The sequence below is a fragment of the Antedon mediterranea genome, chromosome 10, assembly GCF_964355755.1.
Source record: "Antedon mediterranea chromosome 10, ecAntMedi1.1, whole genome shotgun sequence".
NCBI lineage: Eukaryota > Metazoa > Echinodermata > Crinoidea > Comatulida > Antedonidae > Antedon > Antedon mediterranea.
The window spans coordinates 18114711-18137332 of record NC_092679.1 but is presented as its reverse complement, the minus strand read 5'-3'; the positions used below and the strand labels follow the sequence as shown (position 1 = coordinate 18137332).

Here is a 22622-nt window from a genome sequence, read left to right as displayed (position 1 = left end):
TTAGTAAAGGAGTATATCTTCCAAGAAAACATTTTACCATATTTAATTAATTGAACCCCTCCTTTGGGACACTTTACTGTAAAACAAACAAAAGAAAATATTGTGTTGTTAACAGTCACTACAGCCAACCCCTATTCAGGGAACGTCCTTATAAATTTAAAGATGTATTGTCCCCATGAAAAATAATTTTTAAAATTTTTGTTGTTGGATATGCCATTTTAATGTCACATAATGGTTATCCACTTTGACCAAAAATTGCATCAAAACCAAATTTATTTACCTGAAAAAACTGTAATTTAAGCCAAAAAATTGCTAAATTGGCTGTCAGGCAATGGATTTTTGGTTGAATTTAACCATTTTATGTTATTTTATGAGTGAAAAAATTATTTTTTTCGTTTTTTTTCTACGGAAGTCATTATTCAAAGTCTGATTTAATTAATTATCATTTTTCATGTTTCTGGGGGACAATACATCTTTAAGGAGATGCTTTGTTGGGCCCTGAAAATGTCCGTCCCTTATTAAGGTTCTACTCTGTATTATAAAAGAACAATTTACTTGAGTAACTTTTGTAAAATAACATCTTTTCCATTAGAGTGCAATTATAATAAACTTTAATTGTGTGTAAGTGCAAAAAAAATATAAAATTGAGAGTAAAAATATTCATAACAAAACTCAAATACAAAAATGCTAGTGCAAAACATCTTGAAAAGAGGTTACAAGTTTATTTAAATATTATAAATATGTGCTTATAGAATTGAGGTTTTAGTATGCTATATTTGGCTGCAGCGTTAGAACAAAATTACGAAAATGAAGTAAATCATTCGTAGTCAGTTTCCACTGCATGCAGGACACCCTCTATAAAAAAAATTAATTTAAATTTTGTAATGATCAACCCAAGGAGGTTAAAATACATGTGATTCATGCATCACTGGGATCCTAGAATCAATCAAGCGTGTGACACAACTCGACGAAAATTACTAAATGCAAATAATACATTTATGTGATGTCATAAAATATACGTCCCAGGTTGTCGCAAAATTAAAAACTCCTTCACCTTATATCAAAAATTAATATTTAAAAAAAATGCAAAAAATGTAATTTTAACACCTATTGTGTTAAAATTATACATGATTGGATATGTCTAAATTAAATACAATATTTAATTTATACTACACACATCATAGCATTTGAATTAAATATATTCTACATACAGTTACTACGTCTATTATAATTTTCAAAATGAGCTACATAATAATTATATCAATAAATATATATAATATTTTGTATTCTAAACCTTTAAAAAAATGGAATATTAATGAACTTCAACAGTATAAACTAACACTACATTGCAAAATGTATCGGAAAATTGTCAATACACTTTCATGATGCTTATTGAATCTATTGCTTATTATGAATAATTGATATATTTTTTTGTAAATTATAACAGTACACAAAACGTATTTGCAAAATGTGCACCATAGCATGGGTAAAAAGCAATAAATAATCTCTGCAAATAAACTTTGCAGAAATACCCAGCCTGGCTCGGAGTGCATATGTTTATGAGTGGAATGGACACAATTGAGTTGAGAGCTATACTGGTTTATAATGAGGTGGAACTGAGTAAAATAGACCAGTACATCTTTTCCAAGAATACACAAAATGTTGCCCATCAGAAAAATATGAAGAATATAGCCATGGAGTAGAGCTGATGCCCACTACATGTTGCTTTTTACAGTATATTCTCAAAATCTTTACACAAACCATGAAAGGTACCACCTAATCATAAGGTTGAATCCATGGCATGTGATGCAAAATGCCCCAATCAAATGACAAGTATACACTTGATGCATCAAAAAAATAACTTAAGCTCTGTCTACACTATCAAACTAGTTTGACAAAAAAATAGTGTGATGTACCAAAATATGGTAGTAATGTCATCATGATGTCCATATAATGGGCACATCACATTTTTTTGTCGCTTTTAGGATGGATCAAATAAAGACACATAATGCCCCAATCAAATGGCAAGTATACACTTGACGTGTTATAAAATAATTGTTAGACTTAGGCAAGCAGATACAATTTACCATAATAAAATACCGATATATAAACTAACATATTTGTATCAACCATACATAAATTCAACTGCATCTTCTTCTATTAGGATAATACAATAGTAGTAGTAAGTAGATTTAATTAAAATTGCTAAATAATAAAGTCATCCAAAATAATCTACCAACAACATTAAATATATATTGTCCTCCCGAAATTTTTCTTCTTTTTTTGTTGTTGAGTATGCCATTTTAATGTCCCATAATAGTTACTCATTTTGACCAAAAACTGGATTGAAAAAAAATTCAAGCCAATATGTTTTGGTACAAGTTAACCATATAATTTGTCTTTTTATAAGTAAAAAATATTTTTCTATGAAAGTGATTAACTTTATTAAAACAAAAAAAATCTTTATTTTTCATGATTTTGAGGGAAAATACATTTTTAATAGAATGAGTAAAATGCTGTATATGGTATATAGTAATACTGTAGTAACTTTCTTTTATTAAAAACATTTTTTCCCCAAGAGCATAATTTTTTTAACTGCACTAAAAAGTAGATACTAGTAATTTAGGAAGATGTTAAACAAAAGAAAGAGAAACATAAAAACTCTCAACTAACTCTGTGCATAAATTAAATATTTGCACTTAAAAACATAAACATTGGCTTAGTGTTAGTACTGTTATAATAGTTAGTAGACCTTAAAACAGAAAATAAATATATAAATAAAATTTGTCAACTTAAAAACATACATTAGAGTACTAAATAAAATAACAAATTAAAATTAATTTATAATATTACAATGATACACCACTCCATAAGATGACTAAATTTTCTGTAATGCGAAAATAAGCGATTATTAAATGTATAATATTTCTAGTACATATACTAAAATGTGCAGTAGTTGCCAAAAATAAAAGTAGGAATTAATCTGAACATGTATCGAATACAGTACTATTATATCTTTTCTTAAATACATTGCATCATACTGAATTAATGTAATTGGATATGAATACAGGTATTCAAATATATATATGAATAACTCTATGAATAAAGTGAATTTAATTATTGCCTAAAATAGAAAATTGTTTACTATGTCATTAATTATTAATCTTACCCTAGAATTTACTTTCAACCAAACTACTTCACAAATTGCTTTGATACTCGCAAATATGTATTCCATTACCGTATTTATGATACCATAGTGACGCAGTATAAGCCCATCCTCGGGTAAAAGCCTACCTAACTTTATAACATTTTTGTGCAAAGTAAAATGTTGTTTTAGACCTAAATATTGAAGGCCTAGCATATAGTTGAATGTTTTTTGTAAAATATATAATGTATTACTGTACTTGTTAATGTTAGTGTGCAGTATTCTGTATCAAATTACTAAAAAAGGAATTATGAACATATGAATCCTAGTTATAGTTTTTAAAATATAGGATATAGTAGGTTTCCTGCTTATGCGACTCAAGCTGGCATGCCAAATGAAAATAATTTAATTATACATTATTTTTTAACTGTATGTTCGATGTAAACAAATTGCGCCCTGTATTTGCAAATTTATTAACAATATAGATAAAACCATGGAATTCCTTGCAATTTTGACAATACTATAGTCTACATTTTTCTAGTTTTTTGTAGTAGTGATTTTTTGTTCATGTGGTGAGCTTATACCTGCGTCAGTATGGTAATAAAAAATACCTAAAAAAATAAGGTATCCATTTTAGCTATCTTCTTCATCGACTTGCATAAGTTCAAGCGACAGAGACACGACTGTGAACGTTGCAGCATTGACGGGAAAGGCACGTAGTAACGTGGAGCCAAGTCCACGAGTAAATACTTTTATTCCTTCTTCTTTTAAACCACTTCGTATACAATCAATAGTACCGTTGAATTTGTTTTTGCCATGAATTCCGTCAGCTTGGATTCTCGTTTTTATAACGTCAACCGGAACTGACGTGACCCATGAGGTCATCCCACCGAACCCACCAGCTAGTAGTAACTCCCAGACCCGCAAGTACTCCTGATTCGACATGTATAAAAACATTTGACAATATTGATGAAAAGCTGCAAAATATATAGAATAGCCCAACGAATCGCGACAGATTGTTAATTTCAAGCCACGAAAACAACCTTTAAATCCTTCATTTTTAAATATTTTCATGATTGCATCAACTGAGTTTTTGTATTCTTTTGCACCGTTGCCATTCCCATATCCCTGAAGTTGCAGCCGCGTCTTAGCCAGTTCCATTGGACTGCAAATGAAGGATTGCAAAAAGCCGGCAGTTCCGCCAGCAATTACTTGAGTGCGTAAAGTTTCCTTCTCAAAAAGTCTTACCACGTTTCCTTGCACACCAAAGACAATTGCATTAATAAAAGCAAGGCCTATAAGGGGCGAGGACATTCCTTTGAAAAGACCAAATACCTGAAGTAAAAAATATCAAGATGGTTAGAATGATTGTGGTTATGTGGTTTGTGGGGAGGCTCTCACTTGAGTACATAGTTCATGTAATATACCATTTGTGGATAGGAGGAGTTCAATGAAAGCTTCTACTTTTCGAGTTATTTATATTTTGCTCTTCAAGGAGAAAGGCTATTGTTGGTTTATCCAGGTAAGCTAAGCATGAAATAGACTACAATAACTTGAAAGAACAAGCGAAAATAGTGAGAACATACCGATTCCTTTCTTATAATTGTTGAAAAACAGTTAATGATTCCAGAATATCTAGGATTGTGATAACTCTGTGCTTGCAATCTCACCTACCAAAAAATAATAATTTGTTAATGTTTAAAGTTGAAAATTATTAAAGATATCCCCCAAACAATAAAGATGAATAAAATCAAACATTGAATACACCTTTTGTAGATTCAATAAAGTTATTCACTTATTGCCTTTTGCAATAACTGGCAATTTGCTAGTAGAATTCTCATATGCTAGTTGAAAATTTCAAAACTGATTTAGTGTAGTATTAGTAAATGTATGGAAGGCTAAATGTGCTTGCGTGGTAGGTGGGTTGCTCATTTGTTTTAGTTAGGAGTTTTTTAAGAAAAAGTTTGATGGCGGATGAATTAGTAATTGTGCTTTCATTTCAGGCCTTATGGTAAGGGGAATACCCTTAAAATTTAAAAATTATCTTTGCAGTCAAGTGAATATTAATTCAAAGGAAATCCTTAAATCTATATTGTCCAAGTACCATTAGTTAATACTAAGGAAATATAAGGAAAAAATTGAATATAAAATAAGTGTGATTGGTGAATATTCAGACACAAGCATGAATTATAAAAGGTTGATTTTTCAAGAGGAATTTCAATTAACAAAAAGTTCTTCTCTAGCATAACAAAATTACTGCACTGCAGAATTTGGTTTTTGTTCTTTTGATTGTGTGAAGGCTACAATCACGGTCTGATCTTTTGTATGTACAAACACTTAAAAAACCACACTAGATTTTCAAGGACAAGTTTGTAGCAATTATAGTTTGAAAAAAAAAGGTGTGATGTGCCCAAATATGTTAGCGATATGCCCAAATATGTTAGTGATATGATATCATCATGTCCATATATGGCCGCATCACACAAAATTGTATAGTGTAGATCTTTATTCAAAGTTAATTATTATTGGAATAGCATTATGAAACAACAACAAAAAATCTGCTGAGAGGCAAAATTGATTAATACTAAACGTCTATTTTCTCCAAATAACTGATTACAGTATAAAGGTATTCTCAAAATAATGTTTAAAAACGCAAACTCTTGCATGTTATATTTTCAGACCTCTTCTAATTCCATCATTATCACTGAATTACTACCAGCCTGTTATAAATATTATTAATATTATTGAATAAATGTTTTTTATTGTAGTGTATACATAAGCTCTATCCCAATTTTCAGATTGAATAATTTGATATAAAAGAGTGTTACCATCTACAGTAGCTTGTAATGAATACTTCTGACACTAACATTGTGAGTACAGCCCACCATTTGTAGTTGGAGATTAAATTAAATCTAATTTTATAGTAGTTGGTATCAAAGAATAGTGGACCACCTTCTACGACTAGCACAATTGTTGTCATTAGTTTGGAGTATTGTAAAAGTACAGGCCTCCTCCCCCACCAATGTACAACCAACTTTAAATATTTAATTGTGGGGTATTGTTAAATATACTTCCTTCTTTAACCTCAGACCATTGCCATTTTATAATATTAATTTATGCTTGTTTTTGTTTAAATTAGATAGAATGAGAGTTATTTTATTTGGCATACTGTGTGGCAGATGGTAAAGTGTACAGAATAAACACAGTCCGTCGATATTTAGTAAATAATATTGAGCTGTTGACTTTTTTCTTTTAATGGTTTTAATAGGCGACATTATGGTAATACTAATACTACCGTATTAGCTTTCACTACTATGCCTGGATATCGTGATTCCTCAATTGGTTGTTGTACAGAACAGTGTTGTGATAATGAAAGTACGGCAGAATGCAAGGCTTGATGTTTTTCAAAAGATGGTATTAATAGGGTAATGATTATTTATTAATTGGTAAAGAAGACTGTATAGTGCTGACAATAAAACATGGTAGTAATCCAAGTTTAGAAAGAAATGATGAATCTAGTGGTCTAAAAATACAAATGTTTTAAAATTATATTCAGTATGGGTTCAGCAAAATATAATAATGGTGGATAGAATAGTAAAATTTCTAGATTTGACAATGAAAATATACAATACTTACTTTAACAGTGTCAAATGGATGGCCTACCAACACACCTGCTGCTCCTAAAAAACAAAAATAAACCACTCAGAATTAAAACCTTCTTATACAGTATTTATACATTACTACAAAATGTTTTACCTTGAGGAGAACCACAAGTCTCTTATACTGGTATGACTAAAATTGCAATCAGACATGAGTAGGGAGGCTGTGTGGGGATTAGTCAGTCTTAGGCTAATGTCTTACAAAAAGCACACCTAATAGCCATTTACAAACTGTACAATGAATGAGACTGGTGGGTCGGTTGGTCCCAAAAACTGAAAAGGGCACAAGAGGTTGGGTCTGTAGGATACATAACTGAGGAGGAATTAAGTCATTCCTCTATGATATAGCATGGAAGGTGTGCAGCGGCATTTATAATAGGTTGTTTGAGTATCGTAAAAGGGTGGTTGTCCGTATTGTATGCACTTGGTGCCCCAGCAAATTATTTATTAACAAATACTTTTTCGAAAAAATCAGGGCCATAGCCACCAGTACTGTACGGTTGGTAAGGTTTCAACCAGACCACTTTTTGACACTGATTGTTCCTTTTTCTTGCGACAACCTCGCCACATTATTTGTCATGGCTGCATCCAAGTACAGGGATTTTTTGTGGTCAATCGAAACACGTGAAAGAAAAAAAGATCTATTTTACTGTAATTCTATAATCCTCTTTCTCAAGTGTCATTAGCATTGAAAAGCCTTGAACCATTCTTATCTGTTATTCAGTGATATTACTGTACAATATTTGCTTAACAAAAGTCTGAATATTTTTTTGCCAATGCAGTTTCTTTTTTGCAGCGTGAGATACCTTAGATAATGATGTACCGGTTCAATTATTATATTTTGTAAATTCAATAGGTTTTACCATTGGTAATCTGTTTTTATTTTGTTATTAAAATCAACACAAATATTAGATTAACAATATAAACAAATTATCCATAAATAAGATATTCATGAATTACTTTTCCACAAATCAAATATACACAGCAAAATAAAAATTTAACAACATAGTAAGTGTATATTTTTAATATACGTTGTTTCTAAAAAAATGGTGGTAGTCGGTATATAGTAAAAAAATGGATCAACAATTAATATTCATGAATTACTTTTCCACAAATCAAATATACTAAAATAAAAATTCAACATAGTAAGTACATATAGTTTTATTATACTTTTTTTTCTTTAAATAATGGTGGTAGTCTGTATAGTAAAAACAAGGCCAACAGCGGCAGTCGCGTGCTAAAATGCATAGTGATACCGGACCGACAGACACACAGACTGACTGACTGACATAGTGAACTATAGAGTCGCGTCCACGCGACTAAAAATGGATTAATAAATTATCCATAAATATAATATTCACGAATTACTTTTTCACAAATAAAACATACATAGTAAAAATAATAAAAATGTAACAACATAGTAAGTGATTTTTTTACTATATACCGACTACCAACATTTTTTAGAAACCATGTATAATAAAAACTATACACTGTATAGTTTTTATTATACATGATTTCTAAAAAATGTTGGTAGTCGGTATATAGTAAAAAAATGGATAAATAAATTATCAATAATTTGAATTAATTTCCCACAAGTCAAATATATTGCGATAATAATTTAACAACATAGTAAGTATATAGTTTTATTATAAGTTGTTTCTAAAAAATGGTGGTAGTCTGAATAGTAAAAAACAATGGACACCGACATTATAATGGGATACCAGCCAGATTGTCTACATTACTGTAAGTGTTAAAAGTAACCAGGGATGTATAAAAATAAACCTCTCTAGTGTACACTACAGTCACTACTGTGCTTAACCCCACTATATTAATTTCTGTATGCTACAGTAGGCCTGTTAAATCATATCATTATGAATACTAACAGCTGTGTACAAGGTCTTCTATTATAGTCACATTACCACATAATATTATTATTAGTATGTGAATACTGAATGTGCTACAGCCTTGATGAATCTTTCATCATACGATCTTGTTTCCTTTAATCCATTTCGGTCAACGATCTCAAAAAAAGACAAATTAAACCTAGATGTGAATTTCCGGGAAGATAAGCAGAATATTTACCAAATTTGTCAGGAAAAAAAAAAAAAAATTAATAAAACAACCAAATAAAATAATTTGCTTTCAGGAATATATATTTCCCTCAGCATAATAAATATTTAAGTTTACCATATATTATTTCTTCAGTTATAATTTATTGAAACGATTGACATTGTACTACTACTACTACCACCGAAAAACTCAAAATAATATTTCTACAAAATACAGGGCCGTACGCAGGAGGGGGGTTGGAGATGGGGTTGGCGGTTCGACGGCCACCCACAAATTGCAAAAGGTCCACATTTTATAGGGTCTTAAAATAAATCTGTAGTGTATACATTATATTATGAAAATGGTCCAAAATATATTAATCCGCACCCACCCAAATAAAATCCTGCGTACGGCCCTGAAGTATATGCAAAGTAAAGAATAAAACAATAGAAGCTGGTTGTAGAACAGAAGCAAACAGTACCACATTAGCCTACTAAACTATTCAAGCCTTAAAAAATAATAACATAGCAACTAAATATGTAGCTGAGAAAATGTTTTTTTAAAAAGGCTTAAAATAAAAATAATTTGCACAGCCTAAATATAGGTCACTGAACTTGAAAAACTTGAAGAAGCTATGTCATTACCCTGTGCTGTTTGTTAAGTTAATTCTCTACTTCTGTGTGGACTATGGACTGGATGAAATACCATACTTTTTTAATATAAACACTCAAACATTCAAGTGCATACTTTTAAAACTCAATACCAGTAGCTTTAGAAAACCTAATTACAGTACATCTTAAAAATATGTATTTTATGGTATTAGATTTTTAGTTTCAATTCAGTCCGCCAGAGTCAGCCTTTCTGTTCTATGGTAGGGCATCTCTATCAAACTGTGTATACCTTGTGAAACATTTCTCCTACTGTGTTGGTGATTTTTTTTTTTATATTTACCATCTTCACGTAACATTGTACAGTATTTGGAATAGGATCAGCTGGTCAAATATTTTGTATAATAATACAGGGTAATTGCAAATCTTTGACATTCAATACACACACACAGTCTGTTATCTTATTTTAACACTTGTCATTAGTCTGATATCAGTTATAAAGCAAAGAAATATTATCTACCGTATTTGTAGGTACCGCATTATTACATAGAAATTACCTGATAATATTGGTACTCCGATGTGCTGATTGTTATAAAAGAAAATATTTATTTATCAAAATAATAAATAGATACAGGAATAGGCCTACATTTCAGTCGCCTTGATTAAATTATTATATATAGGCCAATTCAATTGGGAACGTTTAAACAGAGAGATTTTGGGACTGTTAGTGTTAATTACGATAATTTCAGACATAGGCCTAGGCCTACAAAAAGCTTCTGTAAAGGCAGTGTGAAAAAAAATTATAGCTAGGCCTAGGCCTAGTTCAACTTCAAGAAATGTTAGGCCTATACTATTTTATTTTTAATTAATGTGTCAATGGCAATGCCAAAGGAAAGCATATTTCCTAAATTTATTGGACGAATAAATGTATGGAGGGATCTTGTATTATTATATTTTTAAGGCGTTATAGGCCTAGGCCTACCCTAGGCCTATATATTGCCTGCACTAGCCTGCCTAGCTAGCGGTAGAAAAACACCTACATAGTCCTACTCAGACCTATTAGGTAGGTCTAGCCTAGTTGGCTACTAGCTAGGCCTAAACATCTCCTAGCCAGGATTTAAAATAATAGGCTAGCCTAATAATTAATGTAGGCCTAGCTAGGAGGCCTAGTAAAGACAGAGACTGATTTAAACTTACCTCCAAAACAACCAGCGATAAAATCATGAATGTGTGCCATTCTCTTTCTAAACAAGACAGAGGAGCCTTGGGTGTTATCATGTATGTGAAAATGTAATGCTGTGATGATAAAACATTCGGGAAAACACACAAGGCCTAGCCTAACATGATTTAAGAAATGATGAGGGAATGGGTGCTGCACTACCGGTGGTACTGCGAGTGTCGCGGTGTGTGTCGTGTCGTCTGTTTTTTCGGCACACACGACGAGTCAAAAAATCATACATTTCTTTTTTTTTTTCAATAAACAGCGCCACCAACAAAAGTTTAAACTTAAGAAATCTAGAACTTTCAATGAAACAACAATTTACCCAAAATTAAGAGTGCGAGTGAGTAGTCGAGCGGTTAAGACATAGAACCGTATTAATTATGTAGCCATAAAATCAGCAATAGTTTGAGGCTCCATGGTGGTAGAACTCCGTAGAACCAAGGGTGCAGCCAGTGGGTGCATGGAGGTCAGGGGGTCCTGACAAGCAAACCGAGCAGGTTTGATTTCACCTGCGCACTGCGTCTAGAACGCCCCCGACTGGGGACCCTTGGCGGCCCCTGGCCCCCAGCCAATTGTTGTTCGCCTCGCTCGCAAAATACTCAATTATCGGCCGACTTCCCACTTTACTTCATCGCTGGCTGCGCCCCTGAGAACGAGTCTTCTCGGACAAGGACTATAAACCGTAGGTCCAGTGTACACACCTATTTCATGTGCACTTGAACCTGGTACATCTTTCGAGGTGAATAGGGGGTTATCCAGGTGTACACACACACAGCCACTGTGCAATTGGGACTGGACCATCCTTTACTAAATGTGTTTTATGACTATTTCTTTGGATGTACATCTTAGTGAGAAGTTCAATAAATAAAATAAGTCAAAACACGTACACTTATAACAAATTATAATAACTGAAACAAATTAGAAATACATGTGACACTACTCTGTGATCACCACTTGATGATCCTTTCTCGAAATGACTAACTTATAACAATATATTACAATATGGCTGTGATGATGAATCTATTGTCTTTTTCTCGACTGGCAAAACAGATATAAAGTATATTACATTAAATATAATGACCCCTGGTTTATTCTGATAAACCAATTCATCAAATGACTATACTTGTTAAATAATATATTTGGTCTAATACATTGAACTCTCCCAACCGGCCTACTCTTTCAAAACCACACTTTTTTGTTTACGTCCAAATGGTCTCATAAATACAAATTTGGAATATCATAATTTTCTGAAAAATTAGACTACTGTAGTGCCTGGTAGTGGGACACAAAATGTTTTATACAAATATTCAAATGCTTATCAATTGTATTTGGCATAATTGCGATTTACAGTTAATAGCTAGGCGATTATCACTGTCCACAGGACAAAGTTTTACTTAAACTGTTTTTGGGCGGGAATGTTCTTTTGCGCAGTGAGAAACATGATTTGAACCGAGGATGCTGAGATTGGTAGGCAAACATCTTAACCACCAAACTGTCAACACCACTTGAAGTACTGTTCAACACTCTCTTCTCATCCTATTGCATAGAGGTTAGGATCACCAGTGGCGTAGCAGCTATGAGCTCACTAGCTAAACCCACAGGCTTTAAAATACAATGAAAAAGGCTGAAAACATCTAAGGCCACAAGCGTTGCAGGGCCACTTAAGGTTTCTGAACCATGGGCCTCAGGCCTCTGTGTCACCCCACTGAGGATCACCTCTTTTGTGTGTATAGCGAACAAAGATCATACGTTAGTTCTGACATATCAAAAGGCTTATGCATTGTGTGTGGTGAGAGCAAATGACTAGCTAGTACATTGCTTTCTCTGTTGGCCTTCATGAACTCAGCAATGGCTTCCCATCTTTCCTGTAAAATGTAAAAAGAAAACATTAATATCAAAATGATTGAATTCTGGGTTATAAACCCAACTTTTTATTGTGTAATACAGTAGGTTGATTGTTGAAAAAATGGTTACAAACACAACATTATATTATATTAAAAGACCATTTCAAGGTGTACCCTAATCTGCAGGAGGACACAGGCAGTGGACGGTGTTACTGTGAATATTGTAAATGTTCCTGATATCTGTATCAGAAGACCAAATGTATTTTGGTAGTAGGTCTAGGAAAACTGAAGCCAACCAAAGTGGTATATCATTAGTTAATAATATATATAATTGTCTAAAGCTCTGTCTACACTATCAAACTTTTTGTGACAACAAAATGTGATGTGCCCATATATGGACATGATGATGTCATATCACTACCATATTTGGGAATATCACTACCATATTTAGGCACATCAAACTTTTAGTTTCATAGTGTAGACAGAGCTTTATACTATTCTGACTACTTACATTTTCAGTATCAATATCAGCCCACTTATAAGGTGGCAAAGTAGTTGAGTGCAATAATGGATATACAACGTCCATAAAGATGCCACTCATCAGGCTTTTAATTTGCCCCGCATCTCTCTAAGAAAAAAAAAATATTCATCTCCAATTATCAACCATATTATAATCTTTATCTTTATAAGTATTGAATATATAATATATTGAATATTATAAGTAATATATACTGGTCAGATGTTTTGCCCTACTGTGACATAAGTTGTACTTTATACAAAGTACATTGAGAATACTTGCGAACAAATTTGCAAATAATTCTGGGTTGGTTCTCGAACCCACGACCTCCAGATCACTAGTCTTCCGTTCATACCTCTGACCAATTTCTCAACACCCTGACACTCCACAGTAGTTTTTATAAATAATTTATACTGTATATGTAAGTAATGTAATGTAATTTACCTTGTCTATTTTCTTTAGGGACCTCTTTTTTTCTGCCCAAGCACTCTGAAAACAAACAAAACAGATTTCCTTAGACAAATTGAATACGGTGATGATAATGAGGAAAGGAGATATTATAATAAATAATGTTGAGATAATGAAATTGATAATGATGAAGTTGGTGGTAATGAAGATGATGATAATGATGATAATGAAGTTAATGATAATGATGAATTGATAATGAAGTTGATGATAATGAAAATGATGAATTGATAAGGAAGAAGTTGATGATGATGATACATACCCTGAAAGCATCCATAATGTCCGAATAGTGAGTCGCTTTTGGAAATGCTGTTAAAATTGGGCTGTGTATCTGATCTAAAAGAATAATAATAATGATTGGATAATATTTAAAATTACATATATATTAAACATGATTAATAATTTACTACAATCACAAAATGTCAGTGCCACTGTGGCATTATGATCAATGATGCCAGACAGATGATCTTGCAAATCTGTTGGTTGAGTGATAGTAATAGAGGAATTAGGTTTAGTCTGATGCAAACAACAGTTTATATTTTTTTTAAACTTAACGATACTACTATTTCTAGAAACAAAAATTAGTAACCTTTGACCTAATGATGTTGAACCTATGATTTCATAAAGCACTACTTTTATGAGATACAGAACCATATGAATAAACAGACTATGATGTGTTTAGGCCTACCGTATACAAGGTAATTAATTCATACCATCATAAAATACCGTACCTGTGTTTTGCATATTTATTCTGTCACACAACAAGGCATCAGCAAGACATTTGCGATAGAATGACAAAAATGGTAAGTATGACGAAGAACTAACAATAGTATCTTGCAAACAACTGAAAATAAATAAAAAACACCACAAAATCAAAATAAATTTCAGAAAAAAACAAAATGTTTTCCTTACATAGGTGTCTGTCCCTAAAAATATATTTTGCTAAGTTAATGTTTCTTAGACATTTTTCAACATTTTAGATTCAATTATGGTTACTGATCAAAATCTGTAATTACAAAAACAAAGAAAAGATCTTTATTAACTGCTAGTTACTACTAGTCATATCGAAAATGTTAAAAATATCGATACTAGTCAATCCAGTGGTAGTATAGTCCAAAAAAAAATATTATTTTTAAAAAAGGGGAATTGGCAGAAAAAATCCAATTTATTTGAAATAGATTATGTGAAACAAGAACTATAACAGCATACTGTATGTTTTTTTTAGATGTAAGGATGCAACAATATCTGTGTCCTCTTAAAGGTAAATGACTTTATATCTCAAATTTATATGAAAGCTAGTAATTGTAAGCATACTATGTGGAATGAAGAATGTGAGTGACACAGCCAAAATTTATATCAAGCTTTTGGGAAAAAAGTGTCTACTTGGAGTACTGTACTTGAAAAAGAAAAATTAATATAAGGTAGAGAATAAATATCTGGAGAGGAAACAAGGAGAATAAAACAAAAACTTATTTTCACATTATATAAATAATTGTAGCTAAAAAAAAGTAGCTTTTACTGGAACTAACAATTTTTTGCATTGATACAGAATGAATGCCATACATATATTTCTGAAAAAGATTTTACTTTTATTTGCTTCTATTAATTACAGAGTTGTAATATCTGAAAAAGGACAAGTGGAACAATGGAGTTAGCAAGGGTCGTTGGTATTATAGCAGTTATGTTAGCAATATTGATCATATTTCTGTGGTGTAAATTTGTGTACAAGTTGATATTCAGAGAACAGCGTAATTCAGAAGATTTCAATAAAGTAGTGGTACAACCAAAATTAATGTCAGAAGTACCAAATATTACATCAGCAGAACACACTTCATCACAAATGTTTCCACATCAGAATAGCGGCCCATGTCAACACAGTTGCCAATACCACAACAGAGAAAATCCTGGTTCCATTTTGAATAAGAATAAAGGTAGTGAATATTCATATGCATATGCAAATTGTAACCAACCACCGCAAACTGCACTATACTTAGAAGTGGAAGAATCACCTGCCTACCAAACCTCTCTACCAATACAAGATGCACAAGAAACTACTGAAAAAACTCAAGATATTACTGAACATGCATATGCATATGTAAAAGAGAAGTCAATAGCTGAAGCAATCTCTTACTATGAAACTAGTGTATAAGAAGTTGCTATGGAAAAAGATACAACAATGTAAAATATCGATGAATTCTTTAAGGGCACTGTACTTCATTTTTTTTAATCTATTTTTGTTACTGTATGTATTTATAGGCACATGTGGCCAAGGATTACCAATAGTAAATTAATCACTGTTCAGATACAGAGGCAATTTTGGGAACCAGTTCACCTGGTTAACTTCTACTAAAGTGCACACAAGCAAACTGTGTACACTGGACCTTATCCGAGAAGACTTGTTCGAATCCATGCCGATGTTGTTGGCTCTTTAGGTATGGTAAACGATCTACTAATTTTTTGTTTACTGTTTTGTATAATAACAGTAAACAATTACTGCCGTATTTATATGCAAGTCTGTTATATTTCTAAACAGCTATATAAAAATGATGTCAACTTTTATTTGAAAAAACGAAACTTAATTATACAAAACAAGGAAGAAATACAAAAATCTTCATCAAACCGATAGAAACTACTCATATCGAAAATGTTACAAAATCGATATTAGTCAAAATAATCAGGTACTGTACAAAGTATGCAAAAATAGAAAACACAAAAAGAACAAGAATTGTATACAAATGGATGTACAAATTAGAAAGGAACTAAACACAAATGATAGTTTTCTTTCAGGACGTAGGAAGCAACAAGATCACAAGGTAAATTACTATCAAAATTGTATATTTAAACTAACATGGTAACTGCAAAAGCCTATTTATTACACTACAGCAATAACAAACGATGATAAATAAAGTAGATAAATTTAAATTTTTCCTACACAAAACAAAAAAGGTTCTCATCCTAATAAAACAAACATTCATTCTGTTGAAACTAATTAAAGATATCAAAAATTTGATCCAAAAAAAAATTGAAAAAACAAAAAACTGCAAATTAAAGCAAAATATAGTTTAAATAGTCTGTTTTATTTTTTCTCTTTTTATAAGTGAAAACATAATTTTTTTTTCTACAGAAGTGATTACCTTTATCAAAACTACAAAATGCCTATTCAAAGTTTTATTTACCTTCAATTTTCATGTTTTTTACAAACTGTATAGTGTACAGTATTTATATATTGTTCATTATCGTCCTAATGTAATAATAGTAGGGACTTTACGTAACAGAACGGGAAGGGGGAGGACGACGAAGATTCTGAGTTTGCTGGTACGTCAAATAATAAACAGTCAACATAGCCATTTTATTAGTTGCGGTATCCTTGCGCAAAGACGACGACTGGCCAGAGGGAGACAACCATGCCTAGTAATACTACTACTACAAGGCTTGGCCTATATTATTATTATTAGGGCTAGCCTAGGGGGCATACCTAGGTACTAATGGCAGTAGTTAGGCTACATACTAGGTATGGCCTGGGTATATTGATTTGGGTGTCTAGAACAGCAGTATCTCACTCCCTCCCCTGTCTTGCAGGGGTCCTTCTGAATGTCGCATTCCAACGCCGTGCAAAATGTATTGCTTTTAACACAGCCATTTCAACCCAATACAAATGCTATTTGGTTAAACAATTAAATTAGTTCAATTAAAGTTCAAATATTATTTAGAGTTTCGAAAATTCCACTTTTAAGTTGAATTTAAACTGTATATTTAAGGTTTTATATGTACATTATTTCTAGTTAACAGGAAAATGCTAACTTCATCTTCTTCAAAAAGTTAAGATGACAGAATTTCATGTTATGACGACAGAATTTCACACTAAGACCTGGCCACTTTGTTAAAGGTCATGCATAAATTATTCATGAGCACCGTCCTTTGGCTTCCCATCCTGTTTCGTATTACTAAATACTAGTACAGTACTGCATCAATGGATAAGGCAGAACAACAAAATATACCAGTACAGTATTTATTTTATGAAAGTAGCTTTTATAGCGTTTAACTACATTTTTATTTGTTTCTATAAATTACAGAGTTGTAATATCTGAAAGAGGACAAGTGGAACAATGGAGTTTATAGCAACGGTCGTTGGTATTATAGCAGTTTTGTTAGCAATATTGATCATTTTCATGTGCTGTAAATTTCTCTACAAGTTAAAATACAATGAACATGAAAGAAACATGATGAGACATCAAGGACTGATGTTTAATAATTGTAACTATTCGTCCCATCTACTAATTTCCCCTTCCAGTTCAAATTTTGGATCGTACACTCAGAACACAACAATACCCCGGTGTTTTCTCACCAGCGATACACTACAGAATTCTGATTCTGTGTCGATAAATTTGCAAGCTCTTGATTCTGTGTCGATAAACACGCTGCCAGTTACGCAGCAAATGTCAGAGATGCTGCCTCCTCCGCTGCCGAGCTTAAGCAGCATGCCAGCATTGTCAAAGAGCACATTGGGCAGGCAGTCACTAGAGAGTGTGTATGAGGAAACTACAGATGACCCGACCTACAGTGTAATAGACAAGATGACAAAAAGTAATCTACCAGTGGGTGAGGAGGAAGAAACATTGAGTGCAGAAAGGAAATCTGAGATGACATTGGAGGATGAAATCATGGGGATCTTAAATAGTAAGAAAGATGATGATATTAATGAAGGAAACAGCAAAGAGTATGACAGTATAGAAAACAATGAGAATGATGTCACGGAAAGAAATGATGGAAGAAAAAAAAAAGATGTTATAGCGAATAAATTAGATGATAGCAACGAAAAGAGCGGCAAACAAGATGAACAGTATTTTGAAGAAGCAACTAAGAAAGACGAAAAGAAAATGGTAGACATGAACAATATAGATAAACTTTTTAATGATTCAGCATATGAAGAACTTAAACTTCAGCATGAATCATAAGTAGTGATGCCTTTCTCTTTATTTTTCTCCTCCTATATTCACTCTTCCTTGTTCTTCCTAATATTGATTTGATATACTGTATTTAATTCCGACATGAAAACAAGAATTACAAAGAACAAGGAAGTGAAAAGAAAAAAAAGGACTGTCGAAAACGAACTTATATTACATTGAACAAAAACGAACAGATATATATACTTTAGAAAAAAAAAAAGAAGTGTCCCTCCTGTGTCATAAATATGTTATTGAATTAATTACATTTATTTTTGTATTAGTCTCTGTACTTTTTTCATTTGAATATTAACGTTTAGCGGTAACAAACGCAAGTTCGTTCGTACTATCAATTTGATTAAAACCAAACTTAATTATACGAAACAAGGAAGAAACACAAAAATCTTTATCAAACCGATAGAAACTACTCTTACCGAAAATGTTACAAAATCGATATTTGTCAATATTATCAGGTACAAAGTATGCAAATCCAAAATAGAAATACATAACATGAAAGAAAAAGAATGATGCAAACATTATAAATTGAATCTATGGACCTTCGGAATAGAAAACATGAAAAAAAGAACACAAAATAATTCTTTTAGGATATAAGGAATCAACAGATCTGATCACAAGGTAAATTATTTATATTATTTATTTATTAATATTTATATTGGGCGACCACTTCAGTCAAAGACTGGTCTCCCAGAGGGCCCAGTTAATGATCAGTGGCTGTGATGTACTAGTACACCAGGGTAACCCCTTATGTTTTATATTACTCCATTAAATTGTTGGAGTGTGGAGAAACAAATAAAAAACAATATATAAACTAACATGTTACTGTAGGCCTAACTGTTATACTAGGACAATAATGAACAATTATAAATAAATTTACATTTTCTTACAGAAAACAAAAGAAATTAGAAAAGTAATATTAGAAAAGTAGTATTATTTAATATATTATATAAATCCAAAGGCAAATTACTGAAAAAAATGACAATGCTGTGGGTATCAGTGGCTGGATCTCAATGGAGATACAAAAATAAAAAGCGAAAAGCTAAATCAAAACGATAAAGTAAACAGCCAGAAAAGTTAGCAGAGCTTTCGGGCAACACTAGCCCTTCATCAGTGCAAGTGCAATATAATATATTATATATATATATATATATAATATACAATGGAGAAGGTAGAACAATTAAATATATTTATTTATTGAATGTAGCTTTTTTACATTTTTATTAATTACAGAGTTGTATCCGAAAAAGGAAAAGTCAAACAATGGAATTTATACCAATTGTCGTTATTATTATAGCAGTTTTATTAGCAATATTGATCATTTTCATGTGCTGTAAATTTCTCTACAAGTTGAAATACAACGAACATGAAAGAAACATGATGAGTCATCAAGGACTGATGTTTAATAATCGTAACTATTCGTCCCATCTACTAATTTCCCCTTCCAGTTCAAATTTTGGATCGTACACTCAGAACACAACAATACCCCGGTGTTTTCTCACCAGCGATACACTACAGAATTCTGATTCTGTGTCGATAAATTTGCAAGCTCTTGATTCTGTGTCGATAAACACGCTGCCAGTTACGCAGCAAATGTCAGAGATGCTGCCTCCTCCGCTGCCGAGCTTAAGTAGCATGCCAGCATTGTCAAAGAGCACATTAGGAAGGCAGTCACTAGAGAGTGTGTATGAGGAAACTACAAATCCGGCCTACAGTGTAATAGACAAGATGACAAAAAGTAATCTACCAGTGGGTGAGGCGAAAGAAATATTGATTCCACAAAGGAACTCTGAGATGACATTGGAGGATGAAATCATGGGGATCTTAAATAATAAGAAAGATGATGATATTAATGAACAAAACAGCAGAGAGTATGACAGTATAGAAAACAATGAGAATGATGTCATGGAAAGAAATGATGGAAGAAAAAAAAAGATGTTATAGCGAATAAATTAGATGATAGCAACGAAAAGAGCGGCAAACAAGATGAACAGTATTTTGAAGAAGCAACTAAGAAAGACGAAAAGAAAATGGTAGACATGAACAATATAGATAAACTTTTTAATGATTCAGCATATGAAGAACTTAAACTTCAGCATGAATCATAAGTAGTGATGCCTTTCTCTTTATTTTTCTCCTCCTATATTCACTCTTCCTTGTTCTTCCTAATATTGATTTGATATACTGTATTTAATTCCGACATGAAAACAAGAATTACAAAGAACAAGGAAGTGAAAAGAAAAAAAAAGGACTGTCGAAAACGAACTTATATTACATTGAACAAAAACGAACAGATATATATACTTTAGGAAAAAAAAAGAAGTGTCCCTCCAGTGTCATAAATATGTTATTGAATTAATTACATTTATTTTTGTATTAGTCTCTGTACTTTTTTCATTTGAATATTAACGTTTAGCGGTAACAAACGCAAGTTCGTTCGTACTATCAATTTGATTAAAACCAAACTTAATTATACGAAACAAGGAAGAAACACAAAAATCTTTATCAAACCGATAGAAACTACTCTTACCGAAAATGTTACAAAATCGATATTAGTCAATATTATCAGGTACAAAGTATGCAAATCCAAAATAGAAATACATAACATGAAAGAAAAAGAATGATGCAAACATTATAAATTGAATCTATGGACCTTCTGAATAGAAAACATGAAAAAAAGAACACAAAATAATTCTTTTAGGATATAAGGAATCAACAGATCTGATCACAAGGTAAATTATTTATATTATTTATTTATTAATATTTATATTGGGCGACCACTTCAGTCAAAGACTGGTCTCCCAGAGGGCCCAGTTAATGATCAGTGGCTGTGATGTACTAGTACACCAGGGTAACCCCTTATGTTTTATATTACTCCATTAAATTGTTGGAGTGTGGAGAAACAAATAAAAAACAATATATAAACTAACATGTTACTGTAGGCCTAACTGTTATACTAGGACAATAATGAACAATTATAAATAAATTTACATTTTCTTACAGAAAACAAAAGAAATTAGAAAAGTAATATTAGAAAAGTAGTATTATTTAATATATTATATAAATCCAAAGGCAAATTACTGAAAAAAATGACAATGCTGTGGGTATCAGTGGCTGGATCTCAATGGAGATACAAAAATAAAAAGCGAAAAGCTAAATCAAAACGATAAAGTAAACAGCCAGAAAAGTTAGCAGAGCTTTCGGGCAACACTAGCCCTTCATCAGTGCAAGTGCAATATAATATATTATATATATATATATATAATATACAATGGAGAAGGTAGAACAATTAAATATATTTATTTATTGAATGTAGCTTTTTTACATTTTTATTAATTACAGAGTTGTATCCGAAAAAGGAAAAGTCAAACAATGGAATTTATACCAATTGTCGTTATTATTATAGCAGTTTTATTAGCAATATTGATCATTTTCATGTGCTGTAAATTTCTCTACAAGTTGAAATACAACGAACATGAAAGAAACATGATGAGTCATCAAGGACTGATGTTTAATAATCGTAACTATTCGTCCCAACTACTAATTTCCCCTTCTAATTCCAATTTTGGATCGTACACTCTTCAGAACACAACAATACCCCGATGTTATCTCACCAGTGATACACTACAGAATTCTGATTCTGTGTCGATAAATTTGCAAGCTCTTGATTCTGCATCGATAAACACGCTGCCAGTTACGCAGCAAATGTCAGGGATGCTGCCTCCTCCGCTGCCGAGCTTAAGTAGCATGCCAGCATTGTCAAAGAGCACATTAGGAAGGCAGTCACTAGAGAGTGTGTATGAGGAAACTACAAATCCGGCCTACAGTGTAATAGACAAGATGACGAAAAGTAATCTACCAGTGGGTGAGGCGAAAGAAATATTGATTCCACAAAGGAACTCTGAGATGACATTGGAGGATGAAATCATGGGGATCTTAAATAATAAGAAAGATGATGATATTAATGAAGGAAACAGCAAAGAGTATGACAGTATAGAAAACAATGAGAATGATGTCATGGAAAGAAATGATGGAAGAAAAAAAAAAGATGTTATAGCGAATAAATTAGATGATAGCAACGAAAAGAGCGGCAAACAAGATGAACAGTATTTTGAAGAAGCAACTAAGAAAGACGAAAAGAAAATGATAGACATG

At 32.1% G+C, this 22622-nt stretch overlaps 3 protein-coding genes across 4 annotated transcripts in view; 1 reads left to right on the top strand and 2 right to left on the bottom strand.

Moving 5' to 3' along the window:
• Window positions 1–3095: 3095 nt before the first annotated feature.
• On the bottom strand, window positions 3096–10885 carry LOC140060181 (mitochondrial basic amino acids transporter-like). Its single transcript, XM_072106280.1, has 4 exons — window positions 10659–10885; window positions 6782–6825; window positions 4732–4815; window positions 3096–4480 (listed from the first exon to the last, which is right to left on the bottom strand). The coding sequence occupies exons 1-4, from the start codon at window positions 10696–10698 to the stop codon at window positions 3779–3781; spliced, it is 870 nt and encodes a 289-aa protein (XP_071962381.1). The 5' UTR covers window positions 10699–10885; the 3' UTR covers window positions 3096–3778.
• Window positions 10886–11443: 558 nt separating this feature from the next.
• Window positions 11444–22622, bottom strand: part of LOC140060180 (nephrocystin-1-like) — a 72033-nt gene continuing 60854 nt past the window's right edge. For both annotated transcript variants that reach the window (XM_072106278.1, XM_072106279.1), the window contains 5 exons: window positions 14241–14353; window positions 13772–13845; window positions 13489–13533; window positions 13039–13155; window positions 11444–12548 (listed from right to left, as the gene is read on the bottom strand). In XM_072106278.1, coding sequence (XP_071962379.1) covers window positions 12396–12548; window positions 13039–13155; window positions 13489–13533; window positions 13772–13845; window positions 14241–14353 — 502 coding nt within the window. In that variant the 3' untranslated portion in view covers window positions 11444–12395. The remainder of the gene's footprint in view (window positions 12549–13038; window positions 13156–13488; window positions 13534–13771; window positions 13846–14240; window positions 14354–22622) is intronic.
• Window positions 16176–18464, top strand: LOC140060856 (uncharacterized). The gene is made up of 2 exons (XM_072107215.1): window positions 16176–16322; window positions 17583–18464. The coding sequence occupies exon 2, from the start codon at window positions 17616–17618 to the stop codon at window positions 18462–18464; it is 849 nt and encodes a 282-aa protein (XP_071963316.1). The 5' UTR covers window positions 16176–16322; window positions 17583–17615.

Coding starts and splice junctions, on each gene's coding strand:
- LOC140060181 (XM_072106280.1), bottom strand. CDS start 10,698: ATGGCACACATTCATGATTTTATCGCTGGTTGTTTTGGAG. Junction 6,826..10,658: donor TATCGCTGGTTGTTTTGGAG/GTAAGTTTAAAT, acceptor TTTGTTTTTTAG/GAGCAGCAGGTGTGTTGGTA. Junction 4,816..6,781: donor ATCCATTTGACACTGTTAAA/GTAAGTATTGTA, acceptor ATTTTTTGGTAG/GTGAGATTGCAAGCACAGAG.
- LOC140060856 (XM_072107215.1), top strand. CDS start 17,616: ATGGAGTTTATAGCAACGGTCGTTGGTATTATAGCAGTTTTGTTAGCA.